At 43.2% G+C, this 12292-nt stretch overlaps 1 protein-coding gene across 5 annotated transcripts in view; it reads right to left on the bottom strand.

The window, feature by feature from the left end:
- Nucleotides 1-12292, bottom strand: part of KMT5C (lysine methyltransferase 5C) — a 23565-nt gene extending 11273 nt beyond the window's left edge. For 2 of the 5 annotated variants that reach the window (XM_080976197.1, XM_080976198.1), the window contains exons 1-4: nt 11894-12292; nt 1614-1760; nt 1290-1455; nt 629-738 (exon numbers count right to left, since the gene is read on the bottom strand). In XM_080976197.1, coding sequence (XP_080832323.1) covers nt 629-738; nt 1290-1455; nt 1614-1723 — 386 coding nt within the window. In that variant the 5' untranslated portion in view covers nt 1724-1760; nt 11894-12292. Of the gene's footprint in view, nt 1-628; nt 739-1289; nt 1456-1613; nt 1761-3223; nt 3482-11889 lie in introns of all 5 variants that reach the window. The other 3 variants (XM_080976199.1, XM_080976200.1, XM_080976201.1) reach the window with 3 other exon arrangements.

Here is a 12292-nt window from a genome sequence, read left to right as displayed (position 1 = left end):
AACCTGAAGCGTATGTAACCTGAAGCATATGTAACCCGAGGTACCACTGTAGGGCCTTTTTGAGAACTTTTCCCCAGAGAATCAACAGCTCATTGAGCCTCCAGAACACCAACAACTTCTGTCCAAGAGGGAGATAGTCATACATGTTACCAACAGTGCAAAACACTGGAAAGTTTCTACACCCCTGCTTGATTCTACCTGCATTTTTGTTGTTGTTGCTCTATTTAGTTTACTAAGAGTTTAGGATTTCATTGGATGGAGTGGGGTGCCCCTGGGCTCCTTGCGCTGCACATCTGCTTAAGTCACTTTGACACTTTGTCAGCTGGGGCAACTGCTAGCCAAAAATATCTTCCTGGTGGTTTTTGGTGCCAGCTGGAAAGCTTTTTATTTTCCCAGGACTTAAAAAAAATGTTTTAATTTAAACTTTTAGAATTGCGTTAAAATACTATTGATATTGCTTGAGGATTTGAGATGGTTTTTATTTTCTGTTGCATTGTTTGTTCTTGTTTTTATGATTTATAAATTGCATTTCAATGTTTTCATCATTACTGTAAGCGATATAAGGTTACATAATACTAGCAAGTGGAAGGGTGTTACATGGAAAGGGTGTCAAACCACCACACCCTACCATGATTTTGTAGCGACCACACGGGCACCATTTATTTCCAGGGAATACCGGGTACAGCGCTTGATGGCAAAACCACTCTCAGGAAGGAAGATGCGAAGGTAACGAAATATCTGTAGAAAAGAGATAAACAATTGGCTCCTAGTTAGTAATTCCGGCTCCCTGCTTACCCCCTCATCAGAAGTCTAGCCAATGCTTCTCCTAAGAACCAAGGAGCTATCATAGTCTTCCTATCCATCAGCCGGAGCAAAAAAAGGATCTGATGGGGAGTGGGGCATTAGAGAAAGTGCTTCAGAGAAGAACAGACAGCCAAAACTGCCACTCATATTATTTTTTTAAAATCCACATTTAAAAGGGAAACTGCAACATAAAACTGCTGGAGGGATACATCAAGAATTTCAATGTTATCACTTGTGGAATATCTGGACTAATTGACCTAGCAGTGTCAGCAGGTATGTGTCATGAAGAACTATTTTGAGGATTAGCATTGCTAATTAATGACCTCTGTTGGTGTAAAGGTTCCTGTGAAATACGACCCAAGGGCTCTTTCACATATCTGAAGCAAAAAGAATCCCTCCCATGCTCACTTTCAGATTTTGACATCTTTCTCACCCTCCCTCTCCTGAAATAGCAAAGAGGTAGCAAAGAGGTAAAAGAGCTGTACATGAGTCTTGAAGGCAGCTTCCTGCTGACGGCTCCGCTTCGCAAAGTACTGGCAGGCCCATCCACCTTGCATCAAGGCCTGATATGCCATGTCTAGGTCCTTGCGCTTCCGGAAAGCTTCTACTGCTTCCCGCAAATGGTGCTTTCTTCTGATGGCTGGGAGTGGGCTGAAGGGATAAGAAAGAGAGAGGAGTTGGGTTTGCTTTGAAACACACTGCTTTCCTTATCCCCCTCAATCCCAAGCCTCACCACTCCCCCTCAATTTCTATTTTGCCCTGTGTTGCAAGTGGAATCTTCTTGGGTCTTTGAGACCTTAGGCCCTCACCTTACGTTCATCTTATGGGTCTTAAAGCCGAGGTAGGAGTCGAGAATTAGTGTTGTAGCTAGATCATCAATTTCACATAGCTCCTTGGCAGTCACACGAGTAGAACCCATCTTCCTTCCAGAACCATGCTGTACTCAGCCGTGCTACCTGCAAGAGAGGGGGACAGAGTCAAAGATGCACACACACACACAGGAAAGTTGGGGTCAGTGCATAATTCCCACCCCTAGTTACCAAAATTCAGATTAAAGAAGGTAATGAATTATGTAGAAACATGTTTTGACCCTAAACCACATCTGCATTCTCTGAAATCTTTGGTTTCCCTATGCATGTGCATGCAGATCTGCCCACAGGCTTATTTAAATTCACATTATTCTTTTCCCAATATGCTCATGACATTAATATAACATTCTCAGTAACCACTTTTTTTGCTAGGTACTGTAAACTGTAATCATTATAACTGAACTACAAGCTCAGCAAGACTTTATTTACATTTGTAATAAACCACAAAATTAGAGTGCGTTGGGCTAATCTTTATTCAACAAAGTGATTAACGAAAACATGTTTTTAATGGACTGGTCTTACTGCAATCATAGTATTTTTTTACAGAAAAGTCTGCATGTGACACTTATTAAAGCCACCCTATTTAAGTGGGAACTCATATAAGAGACTTGATTAAATCCACCATGCCAGGAATTCTGTCTCCAATCTATTCGATCCAACCTCATATCTCTGTTACCTCCTCACCCCCAAAATCAGCTTTAAAACCTCCTACTCAAATATTTTTACTTTACAAAGGTTATATTTCTACACAGCCCCTCTTGTAAACACTGAATACTTAATTTTTTCCAATTAAAAAAACCGACAAAACCATACTACAATAAAATCTATCACCCCAAAAAACCCTGAAATCACTAAACCTCACATACTCTCAAGATACACAAAATGGTTGTATACTATAGTCAACTCTAGAACATCAGTTGTCCAGAACTTTCTGTGGGAATATGCTCCTCATAGCAAGGGTCACTAAATGTATTTAGCCAACATCAATCCAAACTCACAAGAAGGAATATCCAACGGATCTCCCTGGAAAGAGGCATTGTTCACCAGGGGCCTACAGATATTAGCTTGATTTACTAGCCCGACTCATTCCTACCCCAAATCCTCTGGCACATGCAGAGGGCTTAAAGAAGGGAAAGAATTTCCCGCATTTGTGCTTGGGCACAGAGAAATTAGGAAGCTGTGACAGAGTACAGCTGTTTCTTGCTTTCTTGAAACCAGAGCACATTGGATTACTTACAGAAAGGGATGCAAGCTGTTGGGTATCATTCTCTCCAGAGGGCCAGGGACACTGATAAAGGAACACTTGTTCCCAAAGAACAAGAGACCAAAAGAGAAGGGGTTGAACAATGACTGCTAGCTAGGAACTGATGTCAACTTTTTTTCAGCCAACAATTCTGCACAGTTGCTATGTGCCAATATAAAATGCTACTTTTCCATTTAAGATTTTTTCCACCAAGGGAACATGCATTGATGCCTTTGTGGGACACTTAACTTCTTTATGTATAAGAAATTTTTCAAGCAAAAATAACATGTGAGTTTAAGTCACTCACTAGCTTCCTGGTTGTACATGAGGATCTCCAGAATACAGCTCAGAAAGGAACCTGAGGTCATCTCATTGACTGCCCACTACATGTCGTTTCAGACAGCAGTCATGACCTACATTTAGAAATAGACTATAATCACTTCATTGCTTTGTTCAGGGATACAACTCTCTGCCTTTGAAGAAGCAACTCCCAGGCAGGTCAATGCTGAGCAAAGGTCGGCCAGAGCTACAGTAGAATAGCTACCAAGTCCCATTTGTAGATTTTCTGGAGAAAGAAAATGAGTTAGGTTAATTTGCATCAGAGAATTTCCTGATGCCTTCAAGAATGATCTAATTCAGAATGTTTATTTGCACTTAATAAACAAACTAAAAACTTTAAAATTGGACTTTAATTGTATGGTATTTGCAACTGACATCCATTCATTGTTACTAATGTATACTAATGGGAATTTTTCTGCAATAATAATAATAACAACAACAAAACACTGGGAAAAATTTTTTTTTTAAATGATATTTATTAAGGTTTCCAAAAAAAGGTTACATATATAAGAAAAAGAAAAATAGAGAAAAGAAAAAATACAAAATACAGAAAAAATAAGAGACTTAAAAAACAAATCAATCTTTCCATACCTTACATTTCATTTACTTGTTTCCCTGACCTCCTCTCGCCTCCCTTTTTTGTATTCCAGTTCAGTTAATTAATTCAGCAATTCCTTTCCCTCTTTATTTTTATCTTAATCCTTTAACTTAACTTATTATAGCTTTAGATTCTCACCTGTTAACAATCCATTTTTACATACACCTTTATAACATTGCTACTAAAACCACTTAACTTCATTCTGACATCATTCTAACATTCATTAATTTTGCAGTATTTCTGTAAATAGTCTTTAAATGTCTTCCAATCTTCTTCCACCGACTCTTCTCCCTGGTCTCGGATTCTGCCAGTCATTTCCGCCAGTTCCATGTAGTCCATCACCTTCATCTGCCATTCTTCCAGAGTGGGTAGATCTTGTGTCTTCCAATACTTTGCAATAAGTATTCTTGCTGCTGTTGTGGCATACATAAAGAAAGTTCTGTCCTTCTTTGGCACCATTTGGCCGACCATGCCCAGGAGAAAGGCCTCTGGTTTCTTCAGAAAGGTATATTTAAATACCCTTTTCATTTCATTATAAATCATCTCCCAGAAAGCCTTAATCCTTGGGCACGTCCACCAAAGGTGAAAGAATGTGCCTTCAGTTTCTTTACATTTCCAACATTTATTATCGGGCAAATGGTAGATTTTTGCAAGCTTGACTGGTGTCATGTACCACCTGTAAATCATTTTCATAATATTCTCTCTTAAGGCATTACATGCTGTAAACTTCATACCTGTGGTCCATAACTGGAAATTTTTCAGCCCCTCATCACTGATCTCTAAAAAAAGAAAACTTGGACTACCAGATTTATTCTCACACACACATTTAAGTAAGTACACAAAGATTGATACATTCTAGGAACACATTCCATGTTGTTGTTTAGTCGTTTAGTCATGTCCGACTCTTCGTGACCCCATGGACCAGAGCACGCCAGGCACTTCTGTCTTCCACTGCCTCCCACAGTTTAGACAAACTCATGCTGGTAGCTTCGAGAACACTATCCAACCATCTTGTCCTCTGTCGTCCCCTTCTCCTTGTGCTCTCCATCTTTCCCAACATCAGAGTCTTTTCCAGGGAGTCTTCTCTTCTCATGAGGTGGCCAAAGTATTGGAGCCTCAGCTTCAGGATCTGTCCTTCCAGTGAGCACTCAGAGCTGATTTCCTTCAGAATGGAGAGGTTTGATCTTCTTGCAGTCCATGGGACTCTCAAGAGTCTCCTCCAGCACCATAATTCAAAAGCATCAATTCTTCGGCGATCAGCCTTCTTTATGGTCCAGCTTTCACTTCCATACATCACTACTGGGAAAACCATGGCTTTAACTATACGGACCTTTGTTGGTAAGGTGATATATCTGCTTTTTAGGATGCTGTCTAGGTTTGCCATCGCCTTTCTCCCAAGGAGCAGGCGTCTTTTAATTTCGTGACTGCTGTCACCATCTGCAGTGATCATGGAGCCTAAGAAGGTAAAATCTCTCACTGCCTCCATTTCTTCCCCTTCTATTTGCCAGGAGGTGATGGGACCAGTGGCCATGATCTTCGTTTTTTTGATGTTGAGCTTCAGACCATATTTTGCGCTCTCCTCTTTCACCCTCAATAAAAGGTTCTTTAATTCCTCCTCACTTTCTGCCATCAAGGTTGTGTCATCTGCATATCTGAGGTTGTTGATATTTCTTCCGGCAATCTTAATTTCGGCTAGGGATTCATCCAGCCCAGCCTTTCACATGATGAATTCTGCATATAAGTTAAATAAGCTTGGAGACAATATACAGCCTTGTCGTACTCCTTTCCCAATTTTGAACCAATCAGTTGTTCCATATCCAATTCTAACTGTAGCTTCTTGTCCCACATAGAGATTTCTCAGCAGACAGATGAGGTGATCAGGCACTCCCATTTCCTTAAGAACTTGCCATAGTTTGCTGTGGTCGACACAGTCAAAGGCTTTTGCATAGTCAATGAAGCAGAAGTAGATGTCTTTCTGGAACTCTCTAGCTTTCTCCATAATCCAGCGTATGTTTGCAATTTGGTCTCTGGTTCCTCTGCCTCTTCTAAATCCAGCTTGCACTTCTGGGAGTTCTCGGTCTACATATTGCTTGAGCCTTCCTTGTAGAATTTTAAGCATAATCTTGCTAGTGTGTGAAATGAGTGCAATTGTGCGGTAGTTGGAGCATTCTTTGGCACTGCCCTTCTTTGAGATTGGGATGTAGACTGATCTTCTCCAATCCTCTGGCCACTGCTGAGTTTTCCAAACTTGCTGGCATATTGAGTGTAGCACCTTAACAGCATCATCTTTTAAAATTTTAAATAGTTCAGCTGGAATACCATCACTTCCACTGGCCTTGTTATTTGCAGTGCTTTCTAAGGCCCATTTGACTTCACTCTCCAGGATGTCTGGCTCAAGGTCAGCAGCCACACTACCTGGGGTGTACGAGACATCCATATCTTTCTGGTATAATTCCTCTGTGTATTCTTGCCACCTCTTCTTGATGTCTTCTGCTTCTGTTAGGTCCTTATCACTTTTGTCCTTTATTATGGTAATCTTTGTACGAAATGTTCCTTTCATATCTCCAATTTTCTTGAACAGATCTCTGGTTCTTCCCATTCTGTTGTTTTCCTCTATTTCTTTGCATTGCTCATTTAAGAAGGCCTTCTTGTCTCTCCTTGCTATTTTTTGGAAATTTGCATTCAATTTCCTGTATCTTTCACTATCTCCCTTGCATTTTGCTTGCCTTCTCTCCCCCGCTATTTGTAAGGCCTCGTTGGACAGCCACTTTGCTTTCTTGCATTTCCTTTTCATTGGGATGGTTTTCGTTGCTGCCTCCTGTATAATGTTGCGAGCCTCCATCCATAGTTCTTCAGGCACTCTGTCCACCAGATCTAAATCCTTAAACCTGTTCCTCACTTCCACTGTGTATTCATAAGGGATTTGGTTTAGATTGTATCTTACCGGCCCAGTGGTTTTTCCTACTTTCTTCAGTTTAAGCTTGAATTTTGCTATAAGAAGCTGATGATCTGAGCCACAGTCAGCTCCTGGTCTTGTTTTTGCTGACTGTATAGAGCTTCTCCATCTTTGGCTGCAGAGAATATAATCAATCTGATTTCGATGCTGCCCATCTGGTGATGTCCATGTGTAGAGTCGTCTCTTGTGTTGTTGGAAAAGCGTGTTTGTGATGACCAGCTTGTTCTCTTGACAGAACTCTATTACCCTTTGCCCTGCTTTGTTTTGATCTCCAAGGCCAAACTTGCCAGTTGTTCCTTTTATCTCTTGATTTAGCATACCAATCCCCTATAATGAGAAGAACATCCTTCTTTGGTGTCACTTCTATAAGGTCTTGTAAGTCTTCATAGAATTGGTCAATTTCAGTTTCTTCAGCACCAGTAGTTGGTGCATAAACTTGGATTACTGTGATGTTAAAAGGTCTGCCTTGGATTCGTATCGAGATCATTCTATCATTTTTGAGATTACATCCCAGTACAGCTTTCACCACTCTTTTGTTGACTATGAGGGCCACTCCTTTTCTTTTACGGGTTTCTTGCCCACAGTAATAGATATGATAGTCATCTGAACTGAATTCGCCCATTCCTGTCCATTTTAGTTCACTGATGCCCAGGATGTCAATATTTATTCTTGCCATCTCATTTTTGACCACATCCAACTTACCCTGGTTCATGGTTCTTACATTCCAGGTTCCTATGCAATATTTTTCTTTACAGCATTGGACTTTCCTTTCGCTTCCAGGCATATCCACAACTGAGCGTCCTTTCGGCTTTGGCCCAGCCGCTTCATCAGCTCTGGATCTACTTGTACTTGTCCTCCGCTCTTCCCCAGTAGCATGTTGGATGCCTTCCGACCTGAGGGGCTCATCTTCCAGCGTCATAACTTTTATATGCCTGTTGTCTTTGTCCATGGAGTTTTCTTGGCAGGGATATTGGAGTGGCTTGCCGGTTCCTCCTCCAGGTGGATCACGTTTGGTCCAAACTCTCCACTATGACCTGTTCATCTTGGGTGCCCTGCTCGGCATAGTTCATAGCTTCTCTGAGTTATTCAAGCCCCTTTGCCACGGCAAGGCAGTGATCCATGAAGGGGACACATTCCATAGGACATTAAAATTTCTACAATGTAAGAGACACTTCATTCTTGACTCAGGTATTGTACTGTCTCCCAGTGCTTCAGAAAGGTATCCAAAGCAAGAGACGACTATCTGGAAAGCAGCCTTGGAGCTCCATCAACCATGGAATCTAGCTCATAACAGAGGTGAAGGATTGCTCTCAAAGCGCCAAGCAAGCAACTAACAGAGGGTTTCTGAGGTATTCAAGCTTCATCCACCAATCATCTTCTGTGGCGATCACTTGTAGCCAAGTAAGACTGTCTTCCATAAACACGGTTTTAACAATGAGTCTGTAAGTGACTGTGGAGGCCAATTCTGGATCCACACGTCCTTCCACAGTGGGGACATTGGTTTCCAGGCAGGAGTTCATCATGGTGTGGATTTGCCAAGCGTGCCTTCCTCTTAGCACGTATCTCCCTTGCATCCTGAGTTTGAGTGTCTTCAAAGCCCATGACACTTTGGGTAAAGGCTGTTCTCCAATTGGAGTGCTTGCAGGAAAGTGTTTCCCAATTGTTGGTGTTTGTACTACATTTTTTTAAATTTGCCTTGACAGAGTCTTTAAACATGTTTGTTGACCACCAGCATTATGCTTTCCATTTTTAAGTTTGGAATACAGTAGTTACTTTGGAAGATGATAATCAGGCATCCACACAACATGATCAGTCCAACAAAGTTGATGTTGAAGAATCATTGCTTCAACACTGGTGATCTTTGCTTCTTCCAGTACACTGGTGTTAGTTTGCCTGTCTTCGCAAGTGATATGTAAAATTTTTCGGACACCACTGATGGAATCTTCCAAGGAGTTGGAGATGGCATTTATAAGTGGTCCATGTTTCACAAGCATACAGTAAGGTTGGTAGTACAATAGCTTTGTAAACAAGCATTTTGGTTTCCCTGCGAATGTCCCGGTCCTCAAACACTCTGCACTTCAATTGAGAGAAAGCCACACTCGCAGAGCTCAGGCGATGCTGGATTTCGGCATCAATGTCAGCCCTTGTGGAAAGATAACTGGCTAGGTAGGAGAAGTGATCGACATTTTCCAATGTTACACCACTGAGTTGGATTTGTGGCACTGCAGAGGGGTTATTTTGTACTTGTTGGTGCAGCACTTTGGTTTTTTGGATGTTGAGCGATAGGCCAAGCTTTTCATAAGCTTCTGCGAAGATATTTAGGATGGTTTGGAGGTCATCCTCTGAGCATGCACACACTACATTGTCATCAGCATACTAAAGCTCTATGACGGAAGTTACAGTAACCTTACTCTTTGCTTTCAGCCTGCTCAGATTAAAGAGCTTTCCATCTGTTTGATATATGATTTCTACTCCGGTGGGGAGTTTCCCTTCGACTAAGTTTAAGATCATGGCAATGAAAATAATGAACAGAGTTGGGGCGATAACACAACCCTGTTTAACACCTGATCCCACTGTGAATGGTTCACTTTGAGAGCCATTGTTATCTGTGATTGTTGCTGTCATATTATCATGGAGGAGCTGAATGATGTTCACAAATTTATTTGGGCAGCCAATTTTCAGAAGGACAGTCCACAGGGCATTACGATTTAGTGTCAAAAGCCTTTAGTCAGCTCAATAAACCCCATATACAGGGCTTGGTTTTGCTCTCTGCATTTTTCTTGAAGCTGTCGAGCGGTTAAAATCATGTCCATTGTCCCCATAGAAGGCCGAAAACCATTTTGGGACTCAGGAAGGGTCACCTTGGATATTGTTAAGAGATGGTTTGCTAAGATCCTTGGAAGAATTTTTCCAGCTGCAGCTAATAGAGAGGAGCCTCAATAGTTTCCGCAATCAGTTCTGTCACCTTTTTTAAAGAGATTGATGATTTTGGCATCCCTAAATTCTGCTGGGATCTCTTCTCTCTCCCAGATTTTTTTGATGAGCTTGTGAAGTTGTTGTGCAAGTTCAATTCTACCCATTTTGAAGACTTTGGCAGGTATCCCATCAGGTCACCCACAATTTATTTAACTAAAACTCTAACATTACGGCATATGTATCCATGTTTGTTAACTGATGTGGTTAAACATTTTTTAAAAAACAACAACAACCTTAGACTGAGTTTTAGCACACATGAAAAACTTAAAACAAATTCTTATTTCCTGATGAATGGCCTTTGGACTATAAGGTAACTTAAATAGAAAACTATCTTTAGAAAATATTTTCCTTCAAAAGCATTTTATTTTAAAAATCCAATTTAAATTTTAAAAAAGCCGATAAAAAAAAGATTTAAATCATTGATTTTTTTATCCACCCTGCCAATTAGTAACCTAAGTGTCCCCTCATCTGGCTCACCAGATAAGCGTATTTACCACACTGATAGGCCCATTCACCTGTAGAGTTAGCAAAACAGTACTTCACTGGCTCAGGGCAGTCACTGTGGGCATGACAACTCAAAAAGCCAATAGGCTGCCACACATGGTAACTTTACACACAGAAAGAAGCACCTTGCGCAGACCACTTACATGGGCAGTCAGTGCTAGCATCATGTGTTCTGGCCCCGAAGCCTGATGGGTTGAGGCCAGGTAATTGCCTTGAACTAGGCCAGACAATTTGTCTAACTCAGGGGTCGGCAAGATTTACCTCGCCTGGGCTGGTTCACTCCAGTGGAGATCCCTCCGTGGGCCGGATCACATGCACATGTGAGTGCGCACAGCAGCGATTTCCAGCCTCTGCATCTGCGCAGACATGATTTCCGGTGTCTACTTCTGCACAGGCGCAATTTTTGGCGTCTGAGCATGCGCAGACGCGATTTCCGGCACCGCAGAAGCGAGTCCACGCGCCATGCTGGTTTAGCGCAGCGCGCAGGGACTCACCAAGAAGATGGCTTGGTTCATGGGAGGCTCGTGGGCCAGTTAAATGACCCCCATGGGCCGCTTGTGGCCCATGAGCGTTAGGTTGCCTACCCCTGGTCTAACTAATACAGCAGAGCTTTCCAAACTGTGTGTTATGACACGTTAAGTGTGTCAGCTGCAGTGTGTAGGTGTGTCGTGCGAACACCCTGCGCTTCTCCCGGGGCTGGAAAGGGGTTAGTTTAACCTCCGGTTTGCTAGTAAAACTGAATTGCTGTGTCACAAAATGAGGCATGTCTCAAATGTGTGTCACCAACATGAGAAGTGCAGAAAGCTCTGTAATACAGCATTTGTTTATATTTCTAGTCCTCCTTTCAGATTGTAGTTGGCAGGAGAGGAAAAAAGAAGGTGAGTGTCCTAGATATGTGTGAGAAGGCAGGAAAGTAATTAGGGCTGGAAATGGGGAGAGAAAAGGTGTCACAATACAGGGCGAAAGGCAGGGAAATGTGGGGAAGAGGGGTTTCTTCTCAGTGTTTCAGGGAGACTGAAGAAATAAAAAGGAAATAGGGAGCCGAGGATGCTCTCCAGTGTTTCGGTATTCTTATTTTTTCCTGACAGTGTGTGTTTGGCATTTTAAGATGAAAGAGGAGAGGGCACGTGTGGGGGGGGGGGAGAGGGCATTTTCGTCTTTTTTAGGGAAAAGACTTTTTTTTAAAAAAAGGAAGACTGGAACTTAGGACAAGACAAGCGTTGGGGCGAGTCCTTTTCGTGCGAGTCTTTGTTTGGGTGGGCAGTTAAGATTTAGGATTAAAAAGTGAGGTGAGAGAAGGCGAGGCGAGTGCCCGCCCTGACTGCGAGGGAAAAGCCCTCGCTTTTACCTCAGCTTCCCCTCTCCTCACAACCACCTTATCCCCACGCAAAAGGACCCCCCCACCCCACATATTGGGAGGGAATAGGGCTGGGGAGACTCTTTTCCCCCCTCTCACCTCACAGAACCGCCCCCCCCGGGACGCGCGCGCATCCCTCCCCTTCCAACCGAAGCCCGCGCGCGCGCCAGGCCTCCCCTCAACGGACATACATTCCTTCCCCCCCCCCCCGCTCTGATCCCTTTCATTCTTTCTTCCGCTCACCTACCTGCTCGCGCGCTCCTGTTTCTCACTCTCTTCGGCTATCGCTGCTGCGACCGCATCACGCCACGCGCCCTCCCCTTTCCCCGCGCCATTTGCCCCTTTGAAAGCCTGTCACTCCCCGGCCCGGCTCCCGCGACGCGCCGTTGGGCGGCCGGGGCCGTCAATCAAAGGCAGCTCCCGCCTCCCTCCCGTTGTGCGTCCATTGTGCCCCTCGAGCGAAGCCTTGCCTGCCCCGCTTTCCCACCCGCATGCTGAGGGCTTGATTGGCTCGGAGGGAAGTGCCTCTCAAAATCCCTCCCGGGCTCCTATTGGATCGACTAGGCCGGGAAGACTCCCCCCTTTCACGGGAGGGGGCTCGCCCCTCAGCCGATTGGGCGAAGCTGGTATCTGTTAAATGTTGCTC

The sequence above is a fragment of the Podarcis pityusensis genome (genome assembly GCF_964106645.2).
Source record: "Podarcis pityusensis genome assembly, chromosome: 13".
Taxonomy (NCBI): Eukaryota; Metazoa; Chordata; class Lepidosauria; order Squamata; family Lacertidae; genus Podarcis; species Podarcis pityusensis.
The sequence above is the reverse complement of the archived record's forward strand: the minus strand, read 5'-3'. Positions and strand labels throughout refer to the sequence as shown.